The sequence below is a fragment of the Erythrolamprus reginae genome, chromosome 2 (genome assembly GCF_031021105.1).
Source record: "Erythrolamprus reginae isolate rEryReg1 chromosome 2, rEryReg1.hap1, whole genome shotgun sequence".
NCBI lineage: Eukaryota > Metazoa > Chordata > Lepidosauria > Squamata > Dipsadidae > Erythrolamprus > Erythrolamprus reginae.
Window position 1 is genome coordinate 208,119,991 of NC_091951.1, and position 27,644 is coordinate 208,147,634.

A 27,644-nucleotide genomic window follows, 5' to 3' on the forward strand; every position below is an offset into this window, starting at 1 on the left:
TAAAAGGTGTTCGGGTTTATTTCCAAAAATGGCAGTGTCTGTTAATTCTCTTTCCCATACATCCCTACATTTCATTCAGAAAAATGGTATCTTCCATACCCTGTAACAGGTTATGCCAAACCCTTCCCCCACATCTACCACTCCCAATTTCCAGAAGATTTCCAGGTGAAAGCAGAGCACGGGCATCTTCCTCTCCCCAGAAGGTCAGATGCCAATCCCATGGTTTCAAGCTTCCAGCCACCAGAGCCAGTGGAGAACCACAAGAAGCTCAAAGCCAGCTGACTAGCAAGGTGCTGACTAGTACTGGACCTGGCCTGGTTCATTCCTTGAGGAAGAAGTGCATCTTTTCATTGATGTTCTTGCGCTCAGGGTTGAGGCGTTTAAGAATCTGTGCCAGTACATTGACTGTCTGTTCACTGCTTAGTCCAGTCTTCTTGGTTTGGAATTTCTTTAGGAGATCCTTAGTGGTCATGGGCTTGCGAGTTAGATACCGGCGCACAGCGTCCTCCGTCAGCTGTACATCACTGCAAACAGGAAGCAAGTTAATGGACCAATACAAACACTAGCTATAGTTCTAACTTTGGGAAGAAATTCACAGAAGATCCTTTCTCTGTATCACTCACTTTGGGAAGTCAAACACCTTATTGTGTGAAGAACTATATATGGCAATTCGTGCATAGCTCCAAGACAATCAAATCTGAGTTGCAAAAATCAGGAAGGCACCAAGTTAAAAAAACCTATTCTAAACCTTATTAAATACTTCATGTAGCTTTATGCACAAAGAAACCAAACAATTGCCATTTAAATATTGTTGGTGTTTCATATATCTGTATATCAATAATCTAGGTTTAAGTAGTCTTTTGATGGTGGGGCAAAGTACCAACAAGGCACACTGTGAAACACTGGAAAAACTAATATACATCTTTGTTTAGAATGACAGAACTTAAAAAGGAGAGAAATTGCACTGGCTTAACACAAATTTATAAAAATCTTTCAGATAATGGTTATTTTATTAAAATCTGATCTTAACACTTTAGGAATATAAATAAAATATATTCCAAAAGAATACCTTAACCTGTACCACTTTCTTGGGGTGGGAGAGAAACTTATCAAATATGTTTTTACAATATGCTGTTTCTCACCAAGCTGAATATAATCAGGTCTGGCTAGCACTTGGTTGGGAGACTTCCATGGAAGCCAGAGCTCTAGACAAGACTGAGAAATTGGAAAAAATATCTTGAAAGGAGGCAGTAGCCAGTCATTCAGTATTGTTGACAATATTTTTTAAATTATTTTGCCTTAAAAAGTTACTGGATTTTTAAAAAAGAGAATGTTTATTTCTGAATATGACATGCATACCATGTTCTCTCATGTTTTTAATGCCATATTTAAAATATGAATATTTTCACTACCGATACTATTTCACTTAAGAAACATTAATAGGCAATTGATGCTGAGATGTTACATGTTTTGATATAAAGCAGATAGTTCAGTATCATACAAGAAGGCAAAGCTGGGGATTTTGTTTTAATCCATGCAATGACAGTTGGAGAATTGGTTTTATAGAGGATTTTGGGGAAAGTTTACACATCAGTTTTTATATTTCCTGCTTCAGTATGGCAAGGAAATCATACTGTTAATTTTCAGCAATGTTGTAGAAACAAATCTCTAGAAAAATCCCAGGGAAACAGATTAATCATGGTGCTGCGAAGTAGATGGTGATTGAACAGAATTTGAGATTTGTCTATGTTGGTCATTAAGGTAGGATTCAAACAAAAGGATTTATCTTTGCTGTTCTTAGATTTGATCCTAGTATGAATTATTAAGTTTGAGCAAAATGCTAGGTATCCCCTCCCATTATTTATTATGTTTTAAAACAATGCATACTGTCAAATCACCAAATAATAACATAAGCAATATTTAAATATTTACTATAAATGCCTAACCTACATTTAATGAAGTTTAGTAGTTTTTAACATTTTATACACATGGATATACACACACACACACACACACACACACACACACACCACCTAGTAGCCTCACTTCCCATTTCTTCTCCCTAGTAGCTATTCATATACTTACCCACTACTAGGCGTTGATTTGCCTGACTGTGGCTGTGGGGTAGATTTCCCAGATGTGGTGGCAGCCTGGGCTCCAGCATCCATTTTCAACCTCTTTGCTGCTGGGAGTTCACTGGACCCTGCCTGTCGCTTGCCTGTCCAAGGCAAACAAAGCCAGATAAAACTTCAGAGCTACAGTTCAGAAGCACCTTCTGGTCCATTCTCTCCTGGAAAACAATTCCAAGGAACCTGGCCCGTGTAAGGACTAAGTGGGAGAGAGTTGCTGTAGAAGGAACAAACCACCTGGATTCTTGCACTAGCTTTAATTCAGTCTCAAGATATGACTCTGTTCAGTGCCAGAGATCTTGAAAACTCATTACCATAGAAGAAACTTCACAGCTAGAGACAAATTTGTTTTCCTACCCTAGTATCTGAACAGTTGCAGAATTAAGATTTTTAAACTTTGGTTCAATTATACATGCTCTGAAAACCATTCTGAAGGAATACTTTGGACCTTACACAAGTGAAGCATCTTGTGAGATTCAATAAAGTAAAAAAGCTTCCACGCAATTAAAAAATTGCTGGCAATGTCGTCAGAGTTATGTTAATTTTAATAAGAAATTTAATTAAAAAACCTCTTTTTAGGCTTACACCAGAGTTCAGGGTTTGATGTAAGCCTAAAAAGAGGTTAAGTATAAGTACAGAGAGAAGATAATGCAATTTGAACTCTTGATATTTCTGTTTTTCTTTCCCCCTCTATATTGTTATTGCCATAATTAGATTTAAAAACATGAAATAGCTGATATGAATTGATACTCTTTGTTTTTGTTGTTTTGAAAAGAAGCAGATTTGGATTTTTTTCCTCTTAAAGGGCAACTTTATTAAAATGACTGTAGACAGTCTGCGCATTTTCAAACTGTGTCTCTGTAGGCAAGCATTTGAAATACTTGCTTTGAAAAGGAATCCTTCACCATGGCGTCCCAAAAACACGCTGAGTTTGGAGGGTATATATACCAGCAAAGAGACAGATCAAGTGAAATTCCCACACGTGGCCCTACCTTGCTCCAACTTGTTGGCTGCAGCTCGCAGCATGGAGGAGGTGCTGCCGGCATCCACCAAGGGGGTCCCTGGACGGCTGTTCCCTTGGGAGCTACTGGCTGAGCCCTTGCGCTCCTTCTTGGGAGGAGTCTTCTTTTTCTGTGAAGATGTCAGAGCCTGGGCTCAGTTAGACGCCATTGTTCTACCCCGACCTTCCTGAGACTGAGCCTCCTACTATGCTAAAAAGCCTCCTGAGTAGACAGAACATCAGCAAGGACATCAGCAAAATGAAGTTGCTGCTGGAAGAAGCACTTCACCTCAGACATGTAAGGAAGTAGCAGCAAAATAACCTTGTGCTGTGGAATCCAGAGGCCAATTTAGGTTTGTCAAATAGCTACTACTAGGACACTTTATTTTTAACCCCAGAGCCAAAAACATAAGCCAGGCAAAAGGTTTTATAGGGGAATGGTTTATCTCCATTAATTTGCAAGGCTATCAACAAACCAGACAAATGAGTGGAAGTATAAAGCTGGGAAAATAATTTTCAGGGTTACCAACTATTCAAGGAAGATAGGATATGTGCCTAGTTCACAATACACAAATACAGTTGCCCATCCAGCTGAGCTGCAGTGGTAGAAACAGAAAGGGAACTTTTGCTCTGGCCTTTGTCCTTGACAAAAGCTCTGTTCTAACTACAAGCATACTGGGAGTATTCTGGGGTTGACAAACCAAGTAAGAGAAGCAGCGAAGAGATGTGGTGGGTTCTTGGGAGATGCCAGGAACAACAGCTAGCCTTCCTATAGGTGGCAAATTCAATTCTAGCTCCCTCCTCTTCTCTGGGCAAAAGAAGCTGCGTCTGAAATTACCGTCATGAAGAGAGCTGAAGATGCTTCGCTGTCAATGTCACTGTCCTCTGACGTCTCCGACTCATCACTGCTGTCTGCAAAGCATAGTCAAGAAATCAGTGGGTGCTTTCTCTCCTGTTTTCAAGGTCACCAACCATACTGACACGAGGGTAGTGAGCTGCTACTGGCTCATCAAGCCTGCCTCAAGCAACTTTCATAGCTGCTGCAAAAACTGCTGTGCTCCAAAACATTTCACTTTTCCTCAAGCTAACAAGACCAGAGAAACCATCCGGCTGCTCCAACTTCTAGGGCAAATGTCGCTGGAGCAAATGTTTCAGTGGCCCTGCGTGGTAAAAGAGTTGAATGCCACAAGAAAAACAGAATTTGACAGCGGATATAAAATCAGGCAATTAAAAAAGACTGCCATAATTTGCTCTGCTATGCAAGCTAGCCTCTTTTTCTTGTCAAAGTGTTAGGCTTTTGGAAACCTGAACTGCATTTTTCATACAGTATTCTGGATTTCTATCAAGCCACACCACAAATAATTGTATTTTCCCTTTCCCAAGCTTGATTTACACTTCCCTTTCCCAAGCTCCTATCCCATCCAGAGTCAGGCTTCATCACCTTTCTTTTTCTTTTTCTCCTGTGTAGTAGGGACCTTCTTCTCTTCCTCCTCCTCCTCTTTCTCCTCTGCAGGCTTCTCCTCCTCACTCTCTTCACTGCTCTCACTTGCTTCATCTATACCTGAAAAACAACATGGCTTGGATCACGGAGGAATCAGGCTTTTCTTGACTTCAGCTTTTCATTTTTTTCATTAAATTTAAGAGCACCCCCCCCCCCCCCGTTGGTTTCCTTTGCCCAGGATGAGAAATGCACATCTCCATTCATTAGTATGGGTGGCCTCTTTTGGCAATAGAGTAGCTCTCCACCACACATCTGGCCAACATGAAGCATAAGCCTTACAGGTCAGTAATGGGAATGCTGCTACTTCCCTGAGATTTTCTAGGGAAACATAATTTAAGACATAGAATTAGAAATATAAGGATCTTTAAATAATGGATCCTAGGCAACCTTTATCCAATCCTCAAGCCCCCCCCCCCCCAAAAGGGAATCATCAGCTAACTTAATGTGTATAACAGGCATATGTGCAAAGTACACAATAACTCCCAAATGCTAACAAGTCAAATGTAACAAGGTACCCACAGAATGGTTTCCAAGATATAACACCTTGAGAACAGTGACTGTTTCTGGCCATCTCATTAATTTTGCTGATCTGCTGCTGATCTTCAGCCACGTACCTTTCGGGGTGTCTTCTTTGGCGACTTTGGGCTTGCCGACTGCTTCCTCTGCTGAGCTGCTGTTAAGTGACAGAAGAAAACCCAATTCTGAGCAAAACAATATGCCCTATAAATTGACAGTAGAGAACACAACCTATTCCCAGAAAAAGATCATGCATTAGCAACATGTCCAATAAGGCATCTTCCAGATGGATGGGACTTCCAACACAGCAAAAACAGATTCTGGAATAGCAGCAGCTAAGCCACGAGAATAGAAACTGTGCAATTGGGCAGAAATTGTTTGTCCCTGTTAGTGACATGTACCTTGATCCATCAGACATGTAATCTACTTCCTGGCCCTCAAAATCTCCATCATCACTATCTTCAAAGGCTTCATCATCGGATCCTTTCTTCTTTTTCTTTTTTTTGGTGAGCGGTGCTTTTTTCTTGGTTTTGGCAGGCTTTTCACCTATGGAAGGGTGCCCATATGATCGACTTAGTTTCTTATTAAAAACATTTCAAAGCCAAAATCTATAAACCATTTTGCCCAAAGGGAAAACAGCAGCAAACACAAATTGCAAGCTATTGTAGAGAGATGATCAACAATGGCACAAGACTGAAGAACACTCAACTGTGATAGGAACTACTTTTCTCAATGCCAACCTCCCTCCACCCACCCTCTCCCACATGCCGCACCATCAGCGTCACTGAACTCGCTGTCATCTGAACTCATCTCCAGTTCATCTTCCAGGTCATGGATTTTTAGATCGTTGCCTTTCTTTTTGCCTTTCTTCTCTTTCTCCTCCTCTTCTTCCTCCCCCTGGTACTTCAGCCGCCGTTGCTGCATGATGCTGAAGTGGTTTAGGACTTTGTTTCTCCTGGAGATGAAGAGGGTCTGTTAAAACGTACTAGGGAGAGAAGAACTATTTGCAAAAGCTCTTGCACAAAACTTGTTTGAAGCCTTAAGATTCCAGCTAGTTATAGGGCAGCCTGAGTGTGAGGGAACTAGTTCTGTTTCGGCTTTTTAAGAAAAAATAAACTTGTAGATGAAAAATGAAACTGGCACCCTTAATTTTACTCCATGCAATAGAAGGAAGATCTCTAGTAATGGTTATTGTTTTTAAAATTTATTAATCAAATGTATACCCATCTCACTATTTAAGTGACTCTGATTGGTTTACAAATTGTATATAAATCTATACAAAAGTATCCTATAAATTCTTGGTGTTCGACTATAATACTGATTTGTTTACAAGTAGCTTTTCTCTACATGATGTTCTCTAGATATTCTGAAAATGCAACTCTCAGCATTCCAGGCCAGAAGGAGTGATGGCCTTCAAAGAACTGCATGGCAAAAAGCTGGTGTTGCACTTCACTAAAAGCAAAAGCTGATTTAAATTTACCTGCCATAATCACAGCACTTAACTTTAAGTAAGGTTTCTCACTATAACAATCCCTTGCTAGAACAGGAAGGCCTATTTTACATGTGGGAATCAGGTTGAGGAAGTCTGTATGAGGCTTGCAGGCCTTTCTGGGATTAGTTCCTGATGGAGCACGGGCAGGAATATCATCTTCCAACTCTCACCTTTCCCATTCCTCCTCAGCTTCCTCTGCAGTCAAGGTGCGATGCTTGGCTATAGGTGTAAAATTATACCAATTGTTGACTGGGAAGGCTTCAAAAGCACCATCTGGACACTGAGTAAAGATGTAATAGGATGTGTTTTCAGTCACACCACCCTTTTTCACTCCTTTGAACCTGAGTGGAAAAAAGAATCCACACTCGGTAACTTCAGGATTTAAAGTTGAAACAGTATGAGAAGGTCATGAAGAGGGGTAGATAATTGTTTTGTACAGAAAACGTCATGCATTCTTTCATCTTCCCTGAGTAATTCCCTACTCATAGTCTGGAGTGGTCCTAACCATTTTCCCAGGAAGGAGTAGTGGTAAAAAAAATAGCCCACATTTGAAAGCCAAGCCCAAGGCTACTAATATCAGCCACTCACTTGCGGCCAGCCTTGCCATTGACTTTTAGGATCCAAGGCTGATCCTCAAGTTTAAACTCCTTCAGGACAATGCCATATTTCTTGCGCCTTGCTTCCTCACGCAGCTTGCGGTTGAACTCACTGCCAGCTCCAGATTCTGGCATTTCTTCTTCCTGATAGATCTTCTTATTGCTGAGATCTCGCTCCATCTTTGCCTGAGGAACATAAGAACATAAGAAGAGCCAGGCTGAATCGGGCCAAAGCCCACTGAGTCCAGCATTCTGTGTCACACAGTGGCCCACCAATTGTCCATGGGGATCTTGAGCTGAAAGAGAAGGCAAGACCCTCCCTTTCCCCTGACCCACCAACAAATGGTACTCAAGGGAATCCTACTTGCCTCAACCAACATAGAGGCGGCACTTGGACACCCATTGGGAAGATCAGGAAGTAAAGGGACCAGGGAAATACAATTTCCTCAAAGGAAATAGAAGGATAAAACTGTTCCTCAGCATATTAATAGCATTTTCTCTTTATGTATGGATTTCCCAAAACTTTAGTAGTTTCCTGAAATATATATGTATTTTAAAGAAGTATATTATATCTTATGTCAATTCAGCTGTGATAGGTTAATTCTGAAAATGATGAATAGTATTCCATTGAAGGAACATTCATCGGCCTCTGTCAATCTTCTACAGGAGACTTGCCAAATTCAGAAAATAATACATGCAAAATGAAAGTGGTTTTGTTTTGGTGGCTGCTTGGTAATATTTGCCATTTTCTTGACAAGATTTTCAGAAGTGGGTTTCCTGGGCATTCTTCCTAAGGTTAAAAGGAAGTGAGTGGCTCAAGATCACTCAGTTTGCTTTGTGCCCTAGACAGGATCAGAACTCTCACTCTTCTGGTTTATAACAAGATGTCCTAACCCAGTGCTTCCCAAATTTTTTCTTCCATTACCCAAAACTCTGTATCAGAAAATTCCTTTTATCTCTTATCAGAAATGTTTCTGTTGTGATTCCATGTCATTACCCAAAGAAAAGTTTTTGGGCAATTTGCCCAGGTTTGGGAAGACTGCCTTAATCGCCTCTCAAGGTCAAATAATGGGTTGTCAGGCATCTATTATTTGCAAGTATTAAATATACCAAGCCCTCACATTTTCATTTAAAATAATTTAAATGATCACAAGAGGGAGACCCACTACTGAAAGAGCACCTTCTAGTACAGACTTTGATCATTTCTATCAGTAAAGTCTCAGAGGCTCCAAGCCATATACCATAGAAACATGCATGAGGCACTAAAGGCAAAGACAGGTAATCAGTAATTGTGGCCAAAACCTTAACGCTGGGCTTTCTGGAAAGCAACATGCAAGGTGCTGTTTCTTACTGTAAAAACTTTATGCACTGAATACAGGTTCCTACCTGGTGCCAGGTGGCGAAGTTGACCTTGTCGGCAGCATTGAAGGCCATAATATTATATTTCTTGGAGGTGCTTCTTTGGAAATAGAAAAGGAAAATGAATGTTAGATTGAGATTGGTGGTGTCCAAATGCAACTTCTTCATTCAGTCACATGGACTCACTTTGATGACTTTGAGCTAATAATGGTCTCTTAGCTCTGCCCATCTAACAAAACTGTTATGGGGACAGAACTGTAGAAGGAAATGCTACATAATTTTCTCTTGACTTCTTGCAAAAAAGAAACTTAACCCACCCACCCCAGCCTCTTATATATTTCAGTTTATATACAGATCATATAATTGATAAGCCTCCTCCAACAGGATGTAGGGGTGAATAATGGGCCAAGATTTAAATCAATAAACAATAAGATTACTAAGGTTTTGATAGTTATATAGTATCTCTGATAATTTATGGGAGACACGTCAATGTTGCATTTTATGTCTTGGTTATGGGCTTCCCAAAGACATCCAGCTAATCATAAGGGGCAAATGTGGACTAATTCATCCTTGGTCTTACCCAACACAATACTTCTTAACAGCCCAATTGTTATATATACAGTAAAGGCCACTGGATCTGGCGTTTGCAGGGTGTTTACCACCAAATGTAAGACACTTATCTATGTTCTACTTCTCTAAAAAGCTGCTTTGGGCAAAGGTTTGTCTGGTGGAGTTTTTAATGAGCAGATCATGGTTGATCTCCCAGAAGCTCAGCAGAGCTGGTCCTGATTATGGCTAGAGAGGGAAAGTCAGAACACAATCCGGAAGAAGCCAGCAGCAAACTGTGCTTAACACTGCCAAGCAAACACTGCAGGAGCTGGCTGACTGGCTGTTATTTGCAATACCGACATACAACACCCATTTTTACTTTACAGAATCCACTGGATAGCCACAGGTGTAGCTGAGCTGGTAGTTGGGACAGAACTATTCTGATTTGTATCTGCAGTACACCAGAAGGGGAAGATATGTGAAGTAAATAACTTTCCTATCAGTCATAGTTCCAGACTATGGTTAAAACCTAGCACTTCTACTTGAATCTGGAGTGGTTTGAGGATGTCAAACAAATGTGTCATATGGCATCCTGTACTGAGGGAGAGCTTTGTGTGGTCATAATGATCATCAGACTGCTGAGGACCTATTGTCCCTACATGCCATGTATTGAAACTAGAAACTTTTTAGTATAAGTACTTGACACAATTGAGCCCAACATTTCTATTGTTAAATGACAGTTTTGCCCCATTTTACGATCTTTCTTGACATCATTGTAAGTGAATCAATCCAGTTGTTCAGTACATTTGGGTTCTCCATTGATTATGCTTGTCAGAAGGTCACAAAACGTAATCACATGACCTTGGGCTATTGCACAAATATGAGTCAGTGGGCAAGCAACTGAATTTTGACCATGTGACCACTGGGTTGCTACAACAATTATATAAAAAAATGGTCATGTCACTTTTTTCAGTACCATTGTAACTTTGAAAGGTCACTAAACAAACTGTTGTAAATTAAGGGTCACCTGTACTGTGTTGTAAGACAAAGTATAAAAGACCATCAAAAGCTCTGAGTACCAAACGTGTTACAAAATAATATTGCAGGCTGTAAGAGAAAGCCTTTTGGAAATAACAATTTGGCTTGTCAATTATGTGTTTTTGTGACCTGAGCATACGGGTCACAGCTTCTAGCTAAGATGCCAGTCAAAGGAAACTTCTTAGTACACCTGTATGCCTCTCACTGTCATATATGAGTTTGAGATTCCTTTATCATAAGCTGTTATGTGATGCATGCCTTCCAATTCATTTAATTGCTCCACATTGCAGAATCCTTTTCTATCCTGAGTCTGACTTTTCATCACCCCAACCTCTCATTATTTCAAAACCAGAGCTGCCAGTAGTTCTGTTTGTTCAAGGTTGCATATTTGCTTAATTAATTGGCCAAATACATTTATACCTGAAATGGCAAAAGTAGCAAGCAACTCTTCTATTACTTGCAGTCTTGTTTAATGTTAAGTTGTATCTGACTGGATTATTACAAAATATTAAAATTATTTAAAAAGTTGAATGGAAATGAAATTAAATGTGTGTGAGAGAAAAGTGTACTGACTTGGGAACCCGGACAACAAATTCGGATGCTCCCTGGTTGCTGGTTCCCTAGGAAAGAGGAAGAAAATAAACTACATAAATACAAGATGAAGCAGATAAAGTCGCTGGCCAAGTTACGTCACTGCATATCAACAGGACTGATACATAGGTATTAAAGTTATAGAGTTTAGCATTGTGAATATAAAATATGTGATTATTTACTCAATATATTCTGTCCTATAGAAAGTAAACAGCATTGAAGATCATGATTCAAAAATAATATAACATTTCCAAAGATTTAGACAGAGTATATTCCCATCCAACACCCACTTATCAAGATTAACACGATGGCTGGTTTTGACAATCTCAGAAATGCATGGAAAGAGAAACAGACTTGTGCCAAGGAAGGTCTGCAGCCCACCTCATAGACAATAGATCTGGATTCATCGTGAAATATTATTTACTTATTTGTATCCCATCTTTATTAAATAACTCAAAGGGGTGAACGTATCCAACACATCTTCTCCTCCTATTTTCCCCACATCAAAAATGTGAGAAAATGAAGGCTGACATCAAGTCAAGAAATGAAAACAACAAATAACAGGAATAATACAGACAGCTACTTCTTATCTTGTTACCTGTCAGGATACATCAGATAGGTGAGCAAAAGATTTGTTCAGTTTCCCTAACCTAATATCCTCCAGGTGCTTTGAGCAATGATCCTCATACTTTTTCAATGAAATGGCCAAGGGCTGTGGGTCATGGCACTGCAGTATAAAACATCTGAAGACCACTGGTTGGGAAGGCTAAACCAGATGAAGTTCCTAGTGGAATTTTGGACAGTGTCATCCTAATTATGAATGACCTATGTGGCTTTACGGTATTCAGGATTCCATTCAGGATTCCAACCCTCTCTCCCAAGGCTTCTCAAAAGTAATATAAGAAAAAATCAAGATAACCCCTAGCCTCAAATATAGTTTAGCCATATCTGACTCTTGCAAATAAGAACTTACCAGAGAAGCCATTTCTGATGTTTGAACAGGTATTCAACCACGTTTTTTCCCCACAACTGCAGATTCTATAGAGGAAAGAGGCACAGTTTTATTACAAAACCTGAGAGAAGTCAACTGCAGTATCAAAAAAAAAAGTCCAAATTGCCAAGTGAGCAAAGAAAAACAGAGGGATGCTTTTGCTGCAATTGCCTGGGGGGGGGGGCTCCTTTAAATAGAGGCAGAGGGCCTTCATGCAGGGAAAAAAAGCTCTTAAAAAGGAAGCAAAGCAACCCAGAGCTTCTGGTTTTTCTTTTCCTGCAGGGGTCTCCAAACTCTGTCACTTTAAGACTTGTGGACTTCAACTCCCAGAATTTGCTGGCTGGGGAATTCTGGGAATTGAAGTCCACAAGTTTTAAAGTGACAGAGTTTGGAGACTCCTACTCTAAGGTTACATATCACAGATGACCATTAATCGTGTGTAGAAAGCTTCTTGCACTGAACGATAACATTTCCATTTTTTTCTTTTAGGGATCATTTTCGTTGAGAAGGAAATAATTGAAAATAAATTATACGAACCAAAACCCAGCTAGGGGACCCTCCTTCCTCTTAGCCAGAAGCTCTTCCCGGATAAGATCTTTCCTCCCTGGAGGAGCTGGGAACTAGGATACCAAAATCTAACTGGCAACTGGAGCAACAGAAGACGGGGAGACCTCCGAGCGCGGACGTCTTAAGCTCCCGCTAAGCCGGCTCGACTCCGGAGCTGCTAGAGACAGAAAGGATGCTGGGATCCATCCCGCAGAGAAAAAGAGATCCAGGATCCAGAATGTCTCGCTCGATCGGCAGAAGCGATGGCGGCCGAAGACAGGATCGGCCGCCGGCGTTCATCCCCTCCACCTCCTCGGAGTCTCCCTTCCCACCTCCGCGGATGCTTCCTTCTTACCTAAGCGGTGTCAGCTGGAGACTCAAACTCGCATGCGCAAACCCTGGCGGCGGCTAAGAAGGAAGTAAACGCTGTGGTTGCCTAATAAACTTCCGGCGTCGCATCGCGGTTTACGGGACGAGTCTTCCGGTGGGAAGCCCAGCAGGCTCTCTGAGCGTTTGTTGTGTCCGTTTCGATGTTGGTCTCCGGAGTAACAGGGATTGTCAACGAAGCTGGCCGAGGGTTAAGGGCAGAGGTGGGCTGCTAACCGCGTCGCGATTCTGCTACCTGCCCTGGTGCAGTGGCAGAATTGCGCTGCACTCCGCTAGCACTCAGAGCCACGGGGGCGAGCACCCGTCACCGTTCCACCTTAGTAGCCCACCTCTGGTTAAGGCAGGGGTCCCCAAACTTGGCAACCTGAAGACTTGTGGACTTCAACCCCCAGAATTCTTCACAAAGTATATCAATGAAAGAATAGTTGCCGAGTTTGAAGTCCTCTGGGTTAAGGGGTACCGAGTCCCGACACGCCAGGGGGCAAAGAGACCTCTTGCGGGCCAGAGAGAAGCAAGGACTAGAAAAGGGATTGCTCTCTCTCTTATCTTTGCGAAAGAAACGTGGCAGTTGCCGCATCGCTCCTTTTAAGGGCAGTAAGAAAAAGCCAGGACACCCCACTTACAGAAAGTCAAGGGGTGGAGCTGCGCTACAAGGCTCGGGTTTCCCCAGGACAGGTGAAACCTGAGCCCCGATACCTGACCAGCCTAGTTTTTAGGGGAGGCCTAGACAGGAGGAGTTGTACAATGCTCAAAATATATATATATAAAGGGAACACTTAAACAACAGAATGTAACTCCAAGTAAATCAAACTTCTGTGAAATCAAACTGTCTTCCAAGGAAGCAACACTGACAATCAATTTCACATGTTGTTGTGCAAATGGAATAAGTTGTGCAAATGAAATATTCAATGGGAATATTCATTCATACCTAGGATGTGTTGAGTGTTCCCTTTATTTTTTTGAGCGGTATAGTTTGAGCCAGAAGGGCAGAAAATGTCTCCCCTTGGATTTAGTATGATTGTCGAATGAATGGTATTGATAGTTTTTAAATTAGAATTTTAAAGATTGTTTTAATGTATTATTAATTGGATTGTCATTACTGTTTTCTGTTTTTTTGTACATGCTGTGAGCCGCCCCAAGTCCTTGGAGAGGGGCAGCATACAAATCCAATTAAATCTAAATCTAAATTTCCTGCATACTCCAGTCATGTCCAGCTTTATGGATGCTTGAGCAGAACAGTGCGAGAAAATGTCTCTGGCCCGGTGAGGAAATAGTATTCAGAAATAATAGCACTAGCACTTAGACTTATATACCGCTTCACAGTTCTTTACAGCCCTCTCTAAGCGGTTTACAGAGTCAGCATATTGCCCCCCAACAATCTGGGTCCTCATTTTACCCACCTCGGAAGGATGGAAGGCTGAGTCAACCTTGAGCCTGGTGAGATTCAGACTGCCAAATTGTAGGCAGCCCGCAGTCAGCAGAAGCAGCTTTCAATGCTGCACTCTTAAGAATTTGACTTGCAAAGCCTAAGAACTGGCAGCTCGGGAAAGATCCGATCCGATCTGATTTAAAGAAAAAGTATGAAATGACAGAGCTTCTCTCTTGGTGGGGAGGGAGGTTTAATTGGGAATCCCTATACTTGCCGGGGAAAAGTCAAAAGAGGAGCCTTGGCAGTCTTAACCCAAATCACGATAGTTGCCAAGATGAGGTTCTTGCAAGATGTTTGATTTGGTGGGAGAATGTAAACATGAAGGGTTGGAGTCAAATGTCGGGTGTGTCTTCACAGCTTTCTAAAAACACTTTCATATCCGAGTCATATTAGAAGCCAACCTAGGAATGCAATCTGGGTTTAAGGGGCTTCAAGTCAGTGTTGATTCCCGGCGATTGCAATTTGCAGTGGTTTGCCTTTGCCTTCTTCCTAAAGCTGACAGCAACTGTCCCAGCGCCGCCCACGTTAGCTTTATTATGCCCAAGGCATAACTCTCCTTTTCTAGCCTGGTATAAGACGAGGAAGCCTCTTAAGCAAATAGAGAAATACGCCTTGGCAGGGTGGGATTCAACCCTTTGCTTCTAACAGTGTTATCCTGGTCTCCTAATTGAGATTTTATACAACGGTTTCCAGATCAGCAACACAAATATATACGGTTCGCTTCAAAGATCGAGAAGCTGCAGTTTTGCCTTTTCCATACCTTTCAATTTCTATGTACAGCCACTCTGCTCTTCTTCCGTGGAGGTTTGCAGCCTGAAGCTTCAGTTTTCCGGTTGGAAAGAAAATCTCTTTGGTTTCCACCTGTTCTCGGAGTACGAGTGGAAATGCCTGTTCCTTTTGCGGGGTGGGTCTTACAAGCTCTTTGAGTTTAGCGTGGGGTAGCCTCGTTTGGCAAGCCAGGTGGGAGTGATTTACTGTATTTAAAACATGGCGTTGAAATTGCATGCCTTGTAATAGAAATTCGTTATATATACCGGTAGCTCAAGAGTAGCTCCCTTTCAAAGGAGTGTGGTGGTGGACACACATTTTTTGACTCCACTGAGTCTAATCCCCAAATCAGTAGAGAACTGAACTCTGGACTTACATTTTAACTTTACCTGCCACAAATGCAACCTTGTGTCACTGTTGGGTTTCTAGACATATCTCCTAATTGGTTACAGACATATACAAAATAGTTCATATATAAGAACTGGTTGCACCAGAAAATACACAAATATAATAGAAAATAAAGTAAAGACCTAGACCTAGAAAGTTACAAACATGGAAGACAAGAGCAGCATGGAAGAGAAGAGTGACCCCATGGTCTTCTGCAGTGAATGTAATATGTTTACAGTATTGCCAGAAGAGAAGACAAATGCAACCTTGTGTCGCTGTTGGAGGAAAAGCTAGAAAGTCTCGAGGAGAGAGTGTCCACTCTGAAACTCATTAAGGATGCAGAGGGCCAAACAGAAGAGCCCCTTCTGTTTCATGAAGAGAAAGAAAATCCTAGCATACCAGTTGAAGCAATGGAATGGAAACGTGTCTCAGACAAGGAGGGGTAGAAGGATGTCAGCACCTATACAGCTTAAGAACAGCTTAAGGACCAATACCAGTTTCTCATGCAAGAAAACAATGAAGAGGAGCAGAATTGCACATCTGGATCACCCATGAGGAGCAGTCTGGTTAGCACTCAGAAACCTCTTGAACTGAGGAAATGAACAGCCCCAGAGAAGAAGAAGGAGAGTGGTGGTTATGGGGGATTCCCTATTGGGAGGAACAGAAGTGGCTGTGTGCAGAACCTGACATAACTTCACAAGAGGTATGTTGTCTTCCAGGAGCACAAATCAAAGACGTGTCTGAGAGGCTGCCAAGACTTTTTTGTCCTACAGATCACTATCTATTTCTATTGATACATATAGGGACAAATGACACTGCAACACAGGATTTTGAAACTATCTGCAGAGACTTTGAGGACCTAGGCAGGAAAGTGAAGGAACTGGGAGCACAGGTAGTCTTCTCATCTATCCTTCCAGTGGATGGTCACGGAAGAAGAAGATGGAAAAAGATTTTGAAGGTAAACAACTGGCTATGTCGATGGTGCTACCAACAGGGATTTGGATTTCTAGACCATGGAGTGAGCTACTTATATGATGGACTCTTGGCAAGGGATGGGTTCCATCTTACAAGAATGAGAAAGAATATTTTTGGAAGGCGTCTTACATCACTCATCAGGAGAGCTTTAAACTAAAGCAGAAGGGGAAGGGAAGTAAAAAGGCAGGCAAACATGCACAGCCAATGAATGCAGAGGACAATCATACTGGCCAAATAAAAAAGAAAAAAGGCATAACATTTGGGAGAGACCCAGAGAAGGCAAGCTAAATCACAAATTAAAATGCTTCTACACTAACGCACATAGCACAGGAAACAAAAAGGAACTGGAGATCCTAACACAAGATAATAAATATTATGTCATAGGTATCATTGAAACTTGGTGGGAGGAGACACATGATTGGAATATAAAGCTTGGAGGTTACAACTTATTTAAAAGAAACAGACTTAACAAAAGGGGACGTGATGTTGCACTGTATGTTAGGGAAACATATACCTCCTCAGAGATTCAAGTTTCAGAAAATGGAAGCTCTGGAGAAACCGTCTGTGTAAGAATACAAGGTGAGAAAAACAGAAAGGCACCTTTGTGGGAGTTTATTATAGGCCTCCTGGACAAACAGAAGATGTGGATGAACTCTTCCTACAACAGATGACTATGGTCTCAAATAAACATGATAAAGTGATTATGGGAGATTTTAACTATATCTCGGGTAAAACATACGGGTCTACTAATTTTTTATCTTCTCTAGCTGATAATTTTATCTGCCAAAAAGTAAAAGAAAAAACAAGAGGATCTGCTATCCTGGATCTAATTCTTACCAACAAGGAAGAAATAGTTGAGGAAGTAAGGGTAGCTGGGACTGGGCTGCAGTGACCATGCAATAATTGAATTCTACATAACAAAGGGAGGAAGACCTGAGAGGACTCAGACTTCAAGACTGGATTTCAGAAGAGCAGATTTTGATGGACTCAGAAGGAGGGTAGGAAGAATCCAATGGTTGGAAGTCTTAAAGGACAAAAATGTCCAAGAAGGATGGGAAATCTTGCGAAATGATATTCTAGAAGCACAATCTTCAACAATTCCCAAAAGAAGAAAACACGGGAAGCATCTAAGGAGGCTACTGTGGTTGAACCCAAATCTTAATAACTTACTAAAAAGGAAAAGAACCCCATTGTTTATTAAATGGAAGAAGGTGGACATTTCTAAGGAAGAAAATAAGGCAGTCTGCAGCAACTGTAGGGCAAGTGTCAGAAAAGCTAAAGCTAAACATGAACTGAGTCTCGCAAGGAATGTAAAAAGCAATAATAAAAGTTTTGGGGGGGTACGTCAAAAGAAAAAGAAACCCTTAAGGTGCTATAGGAGTTCTACAGAGGGAAAATGGTGAGTTAATCAAAAACAATACTGAAAAAGCTGAACTTCTGAACACTAATTTTGCATCGGTTTTTTTCTGAAAAAGGACATAGAATAACTGGCCTTCATTCTCCTATTGAAAGAACAAAAGAATCAAAACACTTAATAGACAGAGAAAAGGTGAGAGAACTCTTAGCTAATTTAAATGAATTCAAATCTCCAGGCCCAGATGAACTACATCCCAGGTTACTGAAAGAACTAGCAGAGGTAATAGCGGAACCACTTGCAGTGATCTTTCAAAATTCATGGACAGCAGGAGAAGTCCCTGTAGAATGGAAAAGGGCAAATGTCCCTATCTTCAAAAAGGGTAAAAAGGTGGAACCAGGAAAGTGCAGGCCTGTGAGTGTGACTTCAATACCAGGAAAGCTCTTTGAACAAGTTATAAAGCAGCATGTGTGCCCGCACTTGAATAGGAATGCAGTAATTAACCAGAGCTAACATGGATTTGAAACAAACAAGTCATGCCAGACTAATCTAATTTCTTTCTGTGATAGAATTACCAAATGGGTTGATCAGGGAAATGTAGTAGATGTGGTATATCTTGACTTCAGTAAAGCATTTGACAAAGTATCTAATTCCATCCTTATTGAAAAAATGGTCAAGTATGGGATTGACAAAAGAAGAGTTAGATGGATTCAAAACTGGCTTAGTGATCGTATTCAAAGAGTGCTAATAAATGGTTGCACATCCAATTGGAAGAATGTTTCAAGTGGAGTACCACAAGGGTCTCTCCTAGGCCCAGTGCTATTTAACATATTTATAAATTATCTAGATGAAGGAATTGAAGGTAAACGTATCAAATTTGCTGATGAAACAAAGCTAGGTGATGTTGTTAATACTAAACAAGATAGAGATAGGATTCAAAAAGATCTAGACAAGCTTGAACAATGGGCTGAAACTAACAGAATGGTATTTAACAGAGAGAAATGCAAGATCCTGCATCTGGGCAAAAATAATGAAAATAGCACATATAGAATGAGAGGAATACTGTATGTCTGAGCAGCAGCACAGGTGAGAAGGACCTGGGTGTATTGGTAGATTATTATTATTATTATTATTATTATTATTATTATTATTATTATTATTAATTACAATAGATTTGTATGCTGCCCCTCTCCGAAGACTCGGGGCGGCTGATTAAACATGTCGACAGTGTGAAGCAGCTGCAAAAAAGGCAGCTGACGTGAAGTAATTATTCCTCTCTACAGTACTTTGGTGCAACCACACTTGGAATACTGTGTTCGGTTCTGTGGGCCCCAATTTAAAAAGGACATTGATAAACTAGAGCAAGTTCAAAGGAGAGTTACAAGGATGGTGAGTGGTCTGGAAACCATGTCCTATGAGGAACGGTTAAAGGATCTAGGGATGTTTAGTCTGCAAAGGAGAAGACTGATGAGACTTGATAACTGTGTACAAATATCTGAAGGGCTGTCACAGAGAAGAGGGATCAGCATTGTTCTCATTAGCACATGGAAGGACTAGAAACAATTGAATTAAACTTCAAGGGAGTAAATTTAGATTAGATATCAGAAAAACCTTTCTAACAGTAAGGGTGATAAACTAGTGGAACTGTTTGCCACAGGATGTGGTGGGCTCGCCTTCACTGGAGGTCTCCAAACAGAGACTGGACCGTCATCTTTCTGGGATGGTTTAATGAATCCTGCATTGAGCAGGGAGTTGGACCTGATGACCCTGGAGGTTCCTTCATAGAATCTATGATTCTATGATTCTAAAGTGCTCTGTGACTTCAAACAGAAGAACACACATAACATCTGGGACTTAACTGTTCAAGGCAAGTGGTGTGGCACTACCTGGAGACAGCGGAAGAGAGGGAACTGGAGAAAATCACAAAACAACAAAGACCTGCAAATAGAAATTAAAGGACTCTGTAGTTGACACCCTTTGTTTCTTGAGAGTTGAGCCAAGAAGAGAGGCCTTTTGTGGACAGTTTAGTTGTAACCATGAAAGATGATAACCATTACCAACCATGAAAGCAGTCTGCCCCTTCCAGCTTTCTTGCTCCAGCCTTGGTTAGTCATGACCTCAGATGTCTATGACATCAGAAAGAGACCCCAGGGGAGTCACATGCCAGCTAAGCTGAAATAGCCAAAATAGTTTCGTACATCAGTCTGCAGTCTGCTGGACTGTGATCCTGTGATGCCTTGTGATCCTGGGATGAGTCTTCAGAATGGGGATTTGCCAGGGCAGTCTCCCAAAATCCACTAAGCCCTTGAAGCATGAACTAAAAGGTATCCAGTTTCTCCCTTTCTGCATATCCTGTAATATTTAGAATAGTATACCAGCAAGCTTCTAGTCATCAGGAATCCTTTGACTCCATTTCCTGGCTTTGGGATGGGGAGGGCTATTGGCTTGAAACCCTCACCCACAACGCCCAATATACAAGGAATTTCTGTAAGCTTCAGCAGAATAAATATGCAAGTTCTAGTTCATTCAATAGGGCTTGATAAACTTTCAGGGAATCTCGTGCACTCATACTGTTATGGTGAGCTCTGGCCCAGCTCCTGCTACAAGGACGGTGGAGGTGGAGGTGGGGGAAACATCCAGATGTCACAGGCCTGTTTTGCTGCCGACAGAGTCGGCCAGTGAATTATCCTCTGAAGAAGGAAGTGTTGGTGGAATGGATGAGGGGGGCTTGGCAGACAGCCCAGGAAGAAGCCAATCCTCCTTATCTTCGTTAGATTCGGATGAGGAAATAATGATAGACCCACACATGTGTAGAACTATGCATAGGAGAACAGCTTCAAAAGTATTACAGAAGATAATTGAGTCCACCTGTGTTTGGGTGGGGTTCAAGTAATTAGGGCTGCTGTTAAATTGGCAGTGTACCGGCCTCGCAGTGTGGAAGATTATCGGATCGTATTGGTTTGGATCGTGCCTTGCTGTTTCTGGATTGTGTTCAGGACTGTGTTTGGATTCCCGGACTTTGGAATATACAGATATTGTGAGTGTTTATGACGTCTGAACAACAGTAGCTGTGACGAACTTCACAGTTACTGGTTTATTGCTTGGATTTTATTACTGGACTCCGTTATCTGTCTGTATTCAAGAGTGCCTTGTTTGTTCCAGAAATCCCTTTGAAGTTTAAAAGGGAGTTTTGCTTCTTTTTTGTTTGGATAAAGAACATTTAATTGCATTCTCTCGTGTGTGTGTCTGCTTGGCTAAATTTCCCTTTAATTGAAGGTGTGTGGCATACGCCGGCTGAACACATACACCTGGGTGAAGCTGGTCTGTCTCTCATTTGGGTTTTCAGTCTGTTAGTTGATGCTGCTGCCTCTCCAGCATTGGTTCTTTAGCAAATGTCAATTTATGTGTGAAGTAAATGCCTGTGTGTCACCTCTCATTCAAAATACATAGCATGGTGGAGTGTGACACAGTATATTGAGGGAGAGAACTGGATCTGAATTTCTCTGGTTAGAGAAGGACTCAGATCATTCCCAGCCATTATCATAAAGGCTGTTTTGGAACAGCTCTGTTCCATATGCTTAATGACAGGTGAAGAAAGAAGAAAACAAAAAAGCCTGCAAACTAACAGCAACCAATTCTCCCCCTTCCACGGAGCTTTTAAATCAACTTTATGGTCAACTTGTAATTAACCAAAATTACACCAGAATGTGCTTATATTCAGACTCCTCAGAATTCATTGTCAGAAACTGTGAAATTCAGGATAGAAGAAGTAACAAAGTCCTAAAATTAGACCAGATGTTCCACCATTGAGATTCGGAGTTGAAATTTAAACCCCGATATAAGACTGGGTTTAGTAGTTCAGTGTTTAGTAAGATTTCATTTAGCATTGAGGTAAAAAAAACCTGATATATCTTGCTCAGGACGATGGCTTGCATACCCAGTAACAGCAGCTACACCCAAAACCTTTAGGAATTGCTTTTGTGGGAATATAAATAACTAGATGAGAGTGACTGACAGATTACCTCACTTTAAGGTAGCTTTATGTGCAAAAAAGACATTCCACCAGATTGTTCACGTGTATCTACATTTAATTGTATTGAAAACCTATAAGACTCTCTGTCCTTGGTAAGCTGTTACAAGTCCCACTTTGCAAAGTGCAATTGTTTAATAGAAACTGCCTGAGGAACACATCCTTCCATGTGACTGTCATTTCTTTTGCTGCAGAAAAGTTGAAAGACTCTGTCATCATCTTTATGATAGGAGGCCCTGGATCTGGTAAAGACGTGCAGAGTATCCGGCTAGCTAGCAAGTACGACTTCTCCCACATGGCTATTGGAGAGCTGCTGCGGGAAGAAGCCAACAGAAATACTAGCAAAGGCAAAGCCATTAGGGAGATCCTGCTGAAAGGGGCGCTGGTGCCCTCGGTAAGGCCCTACTGTGTAACTGTCCTGGGCAGAATCTATTTTTATCAAGAGCATTTAAAAACCCTGGACTAAATGTAGGTTGTATGTTCTTCCTATGGAAATGAATACAAGTTACTGATTATTAAATTAAGGGTTATTTTAATGAGATTGATATATTGTGGATTCAGTCCATTCTGTGTGTTGTATTTTAAAGCAGCTCAGAATTTCCAGAGGAAGAAACTGATTTCTGAAATAATAACTGACAACATGATTATAGTTACAGAAGCAATATATCTGAGCTAATATTCAGATCATCCTTTCATTCTCATCTTGAAGATGGAGGGGTGTTTTGATGGCTTCAGTGGCATTCAAAAGGCAACTGGACTGTGTTTTTCCTCGAAGCTGTCTCTTTTCTTATCCAAGAAGCTTCTTCAGTTCTATTATTGCTATCGAGTTTATTTTTTTCTACTGCTTTAAATTCAATTACAGTGATCCCTCGATTTTCGCGGGTTCAAACTTCGCGAAACGGCTATACCAGGGTTTTTCAAAAATATTAATTAAAAAAATACTTTGCGGGTTTTTTCCCTATACCACGGTTTTTCCCGCCCGATGACGTCCTATGTCATCGCCAAACTTTCGTCCACCTTTAATAAATATTTTTTAAAATAAACTTTAATAAATAAACATGGTGAGTAATAATCTAAATGGTTGCTAAGGGAATGGGAAATTGCAGTTTAGGGGTTTAAAGTCTTAAGGGAAGGCTTGGGATACTGTTCATAGCCAAAAATAGTGTATTTACTTCCACATCTCTACTTCGCAGAAATTCGACTTTCGCGGGTGGTCTCAGAACGCATCCCCCGCAAAAATTGAGGGAACACTACTACCATGGAGAATTTACTTTTATTTGGATATTAACAGAGATTATTTAGAATCATTTACCATAATGCTTGACATGTCAGATTTTGAGTTAGATAAAATCTTTGAAATTCAGCATATTCCATGGCAGAATTTGGATTAGCGAAGGATGGCCGATTATAATTTTCTTTATTTTTTCGATCAGTCCAGCTATAGTTGTGGTTCTCCCACAGCACGTGGGTCTCCCACAGAAGTTTTGTTATTAAATGGAAGCATTTTAATATTCCAGCCTTAAATAAAGGCTGGGACTGAGACAATGGTGTCACATGGTGGCAAGAGTTATAACAGCAGAGTTTTTAAAAGCTGCTTTTTAGCTGTGGAAAGCCAATCTGATGACCTACATGTAGTTTGGTTGGTTTTTTTTTTAATGTTTTTTTTAAAAAAAATTCTCCAGTTTTCATATGTACATCAATGCATATACCTTAAGACCTATCAATAACATACATAATTATACATTTTTGTGCAATCAATCATAAATCAATATGCTATTTTGACATCTATTTTATGTTATCAGTCTGCCATTTTTTTCCTGTACATTCCCCTTCATCTCCTCCACCTTCTTACTCCTTCTCTCCCACTTCCTACTTCCCTCCACCTCTCCTCCCTTCACCTTTCCACTTCCTTTCTCCCTCTTTCCTTTTCCCTGAGTGATTATAATCCTAATTCATTTTATATTTAACAGACTGATAACATATTCCCATACATCTTTAAATTATCGGTGTCCCTTCTAATTGTTGTGCAGTTTGGTTTGAAGAATAGCAGAAAATTATGCTCTGTCATTGTGTAGCTTTTTACCGGATTTGAGAGGTGCAAACTCTGAAGGAATATTACAAAAAAGGAGACGTAAGCCCAGCAATGCCTATTCTTGCTATAATAATCACCAAACTACAGTACATGTGCAAAATATGACACAATCATGATGTATTTGAGATCTCATTTTGTTAAAAATCAAAACAGGTTTTAAGAAACATACAGTTCCACTGTTGTTGCTGTTCAGCTTTTGCTGTTCAGAAAGGCAGTGGGCAAATGGAACTTCTAGAATCAGAAATATACGGCTGAGCCATTGTGGAACAATATTGGAAATAATTTGCATACCCATCGTGTGGATTTTCTGAAGATTTGGCTACTTACAATGGGAGTATTGCTGAAAATACATTTAAAAAAACTTTTTCAATTTCCCCATTAAATTGCTATAGTTTTGCAAAAAGGCTAACTGGAAATGTTCTAGTTCTAGGACCTTTGGGGGGGATGGGGGGGAGGCAGGTGGTGTCATGGATGTAGGCACCCTGTAAGATGATAAGGACCTGGTTCTGTGATTATAGACACTTTCTGATTCTGGTTTTCTAGGATTATACTGGGAGAAAATTGATATGAACATTGCATTTTTGAGGTAATAACAGCCATTTCTTAGCTTTTCTTTTTAATCCCCTTTTGCTGAGTCTTAAAATCCAAGAAAGCTGAACTTTACCATTTTGAATAAAGGGGCTGAGTTTTTTCCTAACTTGCCATAAAATTTTGGATATCAAGATAGTTAAACAGCTGTCCCTATCCTGAATGGAAGACTGGGCAGTACAACTTGCAAAACCAAGCAGGAGATTCATTGCATTTTTCTCTCTAGGGCTACATCTTGGAACTGCTGACTGACAAGATGTTAAAAGCTGGAAATTTCAAAGGATTCTTTATTGAAGGCTTCCCACGAGAAATCAATCAAGCCAGGCTGTTTGAGGAAGTTGTAAGTAGCCTCTCTCTCGCTCCATGTGTGAAGGAATGGCTTAGTTTACAGCAGATGCAATCTGTAGCCTTCCCAGTGTTCAGACTTCAGTCTGCATCTTTCCTCACTGTTGGTGAAGTTTGTAAATTGAGAAACTGAGACTATCTTGCTTACAGTTGTCATAGGATGTCATGAATTGAAACAGGAACCATTGAAGAATATGGAAGTAAATACTGGGAATATATTGGATGGCTCAACATAGGACTGTTCTGTTTTAACTCTAGGAAGAACTTGAAATGGCCAGTTTAGACCAAAATAAATCCATGTTAGATATTAATGAAAAGCTTAGAGTAAAGCAAGGATGTTAAAAAAGATGCAGCTCCTGCATATCATGTTGCTGATATGTGAAAGTCTAGAGTAAGAAAAGTAGTTCTGTTCAGTTCAATTGTCACATTACTCTCCCCTTCTATCTTATTTTCGTACTGCTAAGTTAGAAAGAGAACAGTCTCAATTTTTAAACTGAGACACAAATCTTCTGAAAACTTTTACTTGTAATATTTTGATTGTTCACAAACATCTGGATATTTAACATAATTTTAAGTTATTAATACATTAAGCTTTGTATGAACTCAAGGAGTATCTTTGATCTGAGGTCAGTTTTCTTCATACTGCCCAGTTCTGCATTTTTAAGCACGATAGTCCCATTATTTGAGATTTCTCAACACCAACAGCCTTTTGCGAAGTTTTGAGTAATTTTTCTTCAAATCAGGCAAACTGGTTTGCTTTTCAATATCCTTTTGCCACACATAGTAACTTCCTCCTGAAATACAAGTATGCTCCGATATTTTAAGCATTGATGTCTTCTCCATTCCCAACTAGAAAAGTTTCAGATCAAGCATTGAACTGACAATTTATGTCATTCCCATTGCAGGTGGGACGTTTGCCCAACATTGTTATAGTGTTTGACTGCTCTTCAGAGACTATGATCCAGCGGCTGATGATCAAAAGCCAGTTGGGCCAAAGAGCGAATGACCATGAGAGAATGATCCGGCAGCGGCTTGACACTTACTACACACTGTGTGACCCTGTCCTCACCTACTACCTGCAGAAAAACATACTTCGGAATGTAGGTCTCCTACCATTTGTCCTTCCCCCTCCCCCCATCCTGGGCATCCTAGCTGCTTGGGATGTGAGAACTATCAGATTTTGTTGTGGACTAAAGTGACATTTTCCAACAAAGATGCTCTTTCTTTCCCATTAAGCTTCACCTATGAAGCAGGTGATAAATATAAATGATATATAATTATAGTGGTAAGGGGGAGGAATATGTGACATAATTAAAATACAAAAAGGAGAAAGTATATTAAGAAAATGTTTTAACATGTTGCTTTCACATAGATATACAAGTTACTCTTATTAAGGGAAACAAATTTGTATTTGGTTTTGGTAAAGCTCACAAAACATGACCTCCAACACACATACACACAAGAAATTAGAGAATATTGCTTAGGGAAAACTTAAATTTGCTGCATTAGGAATATTATATTAGAAGCAATGCCTAATTTACTTAATCCTAGAGGATTAAGAAATTTGTGGTAGTATTACAGATATTTAACTTGTAGTTTGGCTCCCTCTATTCACCAGCAGCATGAATTCTAAATGTTCAAATTACGTTCTATTTTTTTAAGCATGTTGCTTTTGATCCAATAAAGGAAAAGAGCTATATAGAATTCTTAAAAGTATTTATTTTTCCCTTAGAATAGCTAAAATAATCTACCCAGTCTCATAATGTTGCTTTGTCTTGAGAACATAGCATTCCACATGAATATATCTCAATATCAGTTAATTTCGTTATTTCTTAGACAAAAATTATCACAGTACACCCTAAAATGCTATTTTAGCATAAAATGAAATATGGAAGAATTAATTGATATTGCAGGCTAACTCGCTCTTACAATTTTCATATTATATTTTTATTCCTCTGTCACCCAACAAAATGGACAGAAAATAACTTCACAATAAATAAAATGCATAACACATTTCTTCACTGAAATCACGTTTTGCATAGAAAATTAACTGTCATAAGATGAAAATAGGATTTTTTTAAAAAAAGTTTGACTATAACATCTTGGGAAAATCTGAGTGTTCAGAGGAACATATTTGTCAGTATCTCATGACGGTGAGGGCTTATTTCCATACTTCCCAGCAGCACCTGAATAGATAGCAGTAGTTACTTTAAGAACATTTTACTGTATTTAGGCTTGTTTAGATATTACCATAATTGGAACTCTATGAGCTAAGGCAATCCTGTTTCTAAACCCAGGTGTTATTCAGAACTTAAAGAGGCTGGAGCATTTTAGAAGAGTTATCTAAGAATCCCATCACTGTTTTTGTATTTGCAGATCCTTGGGGAGGAACCCGCAGAAGTAGTCTTTGCCAAGTGCTGCAGTGTTGTTGATGATGTGATAAAAACAGCTACCTCTGTGGTATAGCTATTTAGTTCTACAGAAAAATAAAAATAAGCTCTGGTCTATTACCATGCCTTCCTCAGAACTTTTTTTTTAAACCCAGTTTGGTTTACAATTGCATCAACCTCACCTAATAATCGGAAGCATAGTGAGTGGTCCTGTCTATGACAATGCATTCAAAAAACTAGGTTAAACTACATCCTGCAATCCCCAAGAAAAACCATGATTTTGCAAATGCTTCTCTGTGAGCAAAATTTACTGCAGGCCGAAATGTAAGAGTGAAATATCATTTTCAAAGTGAAAAATCATAGAATAAGGGGGAAATTGCTGTTGCAGCATATATATATAAGCTGTAATCTACAGTCTTTGTTCATTCCCCTAACTGGGATGCTCTTTCTGGAATTCCTCAGTCAAGGATATATTCCCACTTGTTTAATTTATCTCTAGAATGAACAGTTTGTATTTTCAAAGTGTCATATCTCCACGTCATGTCTGAGGTAGGCTCCACGTCATTCCTTATGGCAATTACTAAGTAGTCA

At 40.2% G+C, this 27,644-nt stretch overlaps 2 protein-coding genes across 9 annotated transcripts; one reads left to right on the forward strand and one right to left on the reverse strand.

Annotated features, from left to right (window-relative positions):
- GTF2F1 (general transcription factor IIF subunit 1) lies at positions 1 to 13,288 on the reverse strand. The gene is made up of 15 exons (XM_070741548.1): positions 12,664 to 13,288; positions 12,300 to 12,483; positions 11,745 to 11,809; positions 10,754 to 10,800; positions 8,621 to 8,693; positions 7,227 to 7,420; positions 6,809 to 6,979; positions 5,920 to 6,101; positions 5,548 to 5,692; positions 5,245 to 5,303; positions 4,571 to 4,690; positions 3,968 to 4,041; positions 3,122 to 3,260; positions 2,086 to 2,218; positions 1 to 524 (listed from the first exon to the last, which is right to left on the reverse strand). Exons 3-15 carry the CDS (start codon positions 11,754 to 11,756, stop codon positions 320 to 322), a joined length of 1,554 nt encoding a protein of 517 aa, XP_070597649.1. The 5' UTR covers positions 11,757 to 11,809; positions 12,300 to 12,483; positions 12,664 to 13,288; the 3' UTR covers positions 1 to 319.
- LOC139161873 (adenylate kinase isoenzyme 1-like) lies at positions 12,693 to 27,173 on the forward strand. Of its 8 annotated transcripts, none has more exons than XM_070741549.1 (6): positions 12,704 to 12,898; positions 13,900 to 13,957; positions 21,833 to 22,032; positions 24,545 to 24,658; positions 25,569 to 25,763; positions 27,040 to 27,173. In XM_070741549.1, the coding sequence occupies exons 1-6, from the start codon at positions 12,839 to 12,841 to the stop codon at positions 27,127 to 27,129; spliced, it is 717 nt and encodes a 238-aa protein (XP_070597650.1). In that variant the 5' UTR covers positions 12,704 to 12,838; the 3' UTR covers positions 27,130 to 27,173. The 8 variants fall into 8 exon arrangements, with proteins under 8 accessions (XP_070597654.1, XP_070597650.1, XP_070597651.1 ...); XM_070741550.1 differs by having other exon boundaries at positions 21,869 to 22,032; XM_070741551.1 differs by having other exon boundaries at positions 12,707 to 12,828.
- The last annotated feature ends 471 nt before the right edge of the window (positions 27,174 to 27,644 follow it).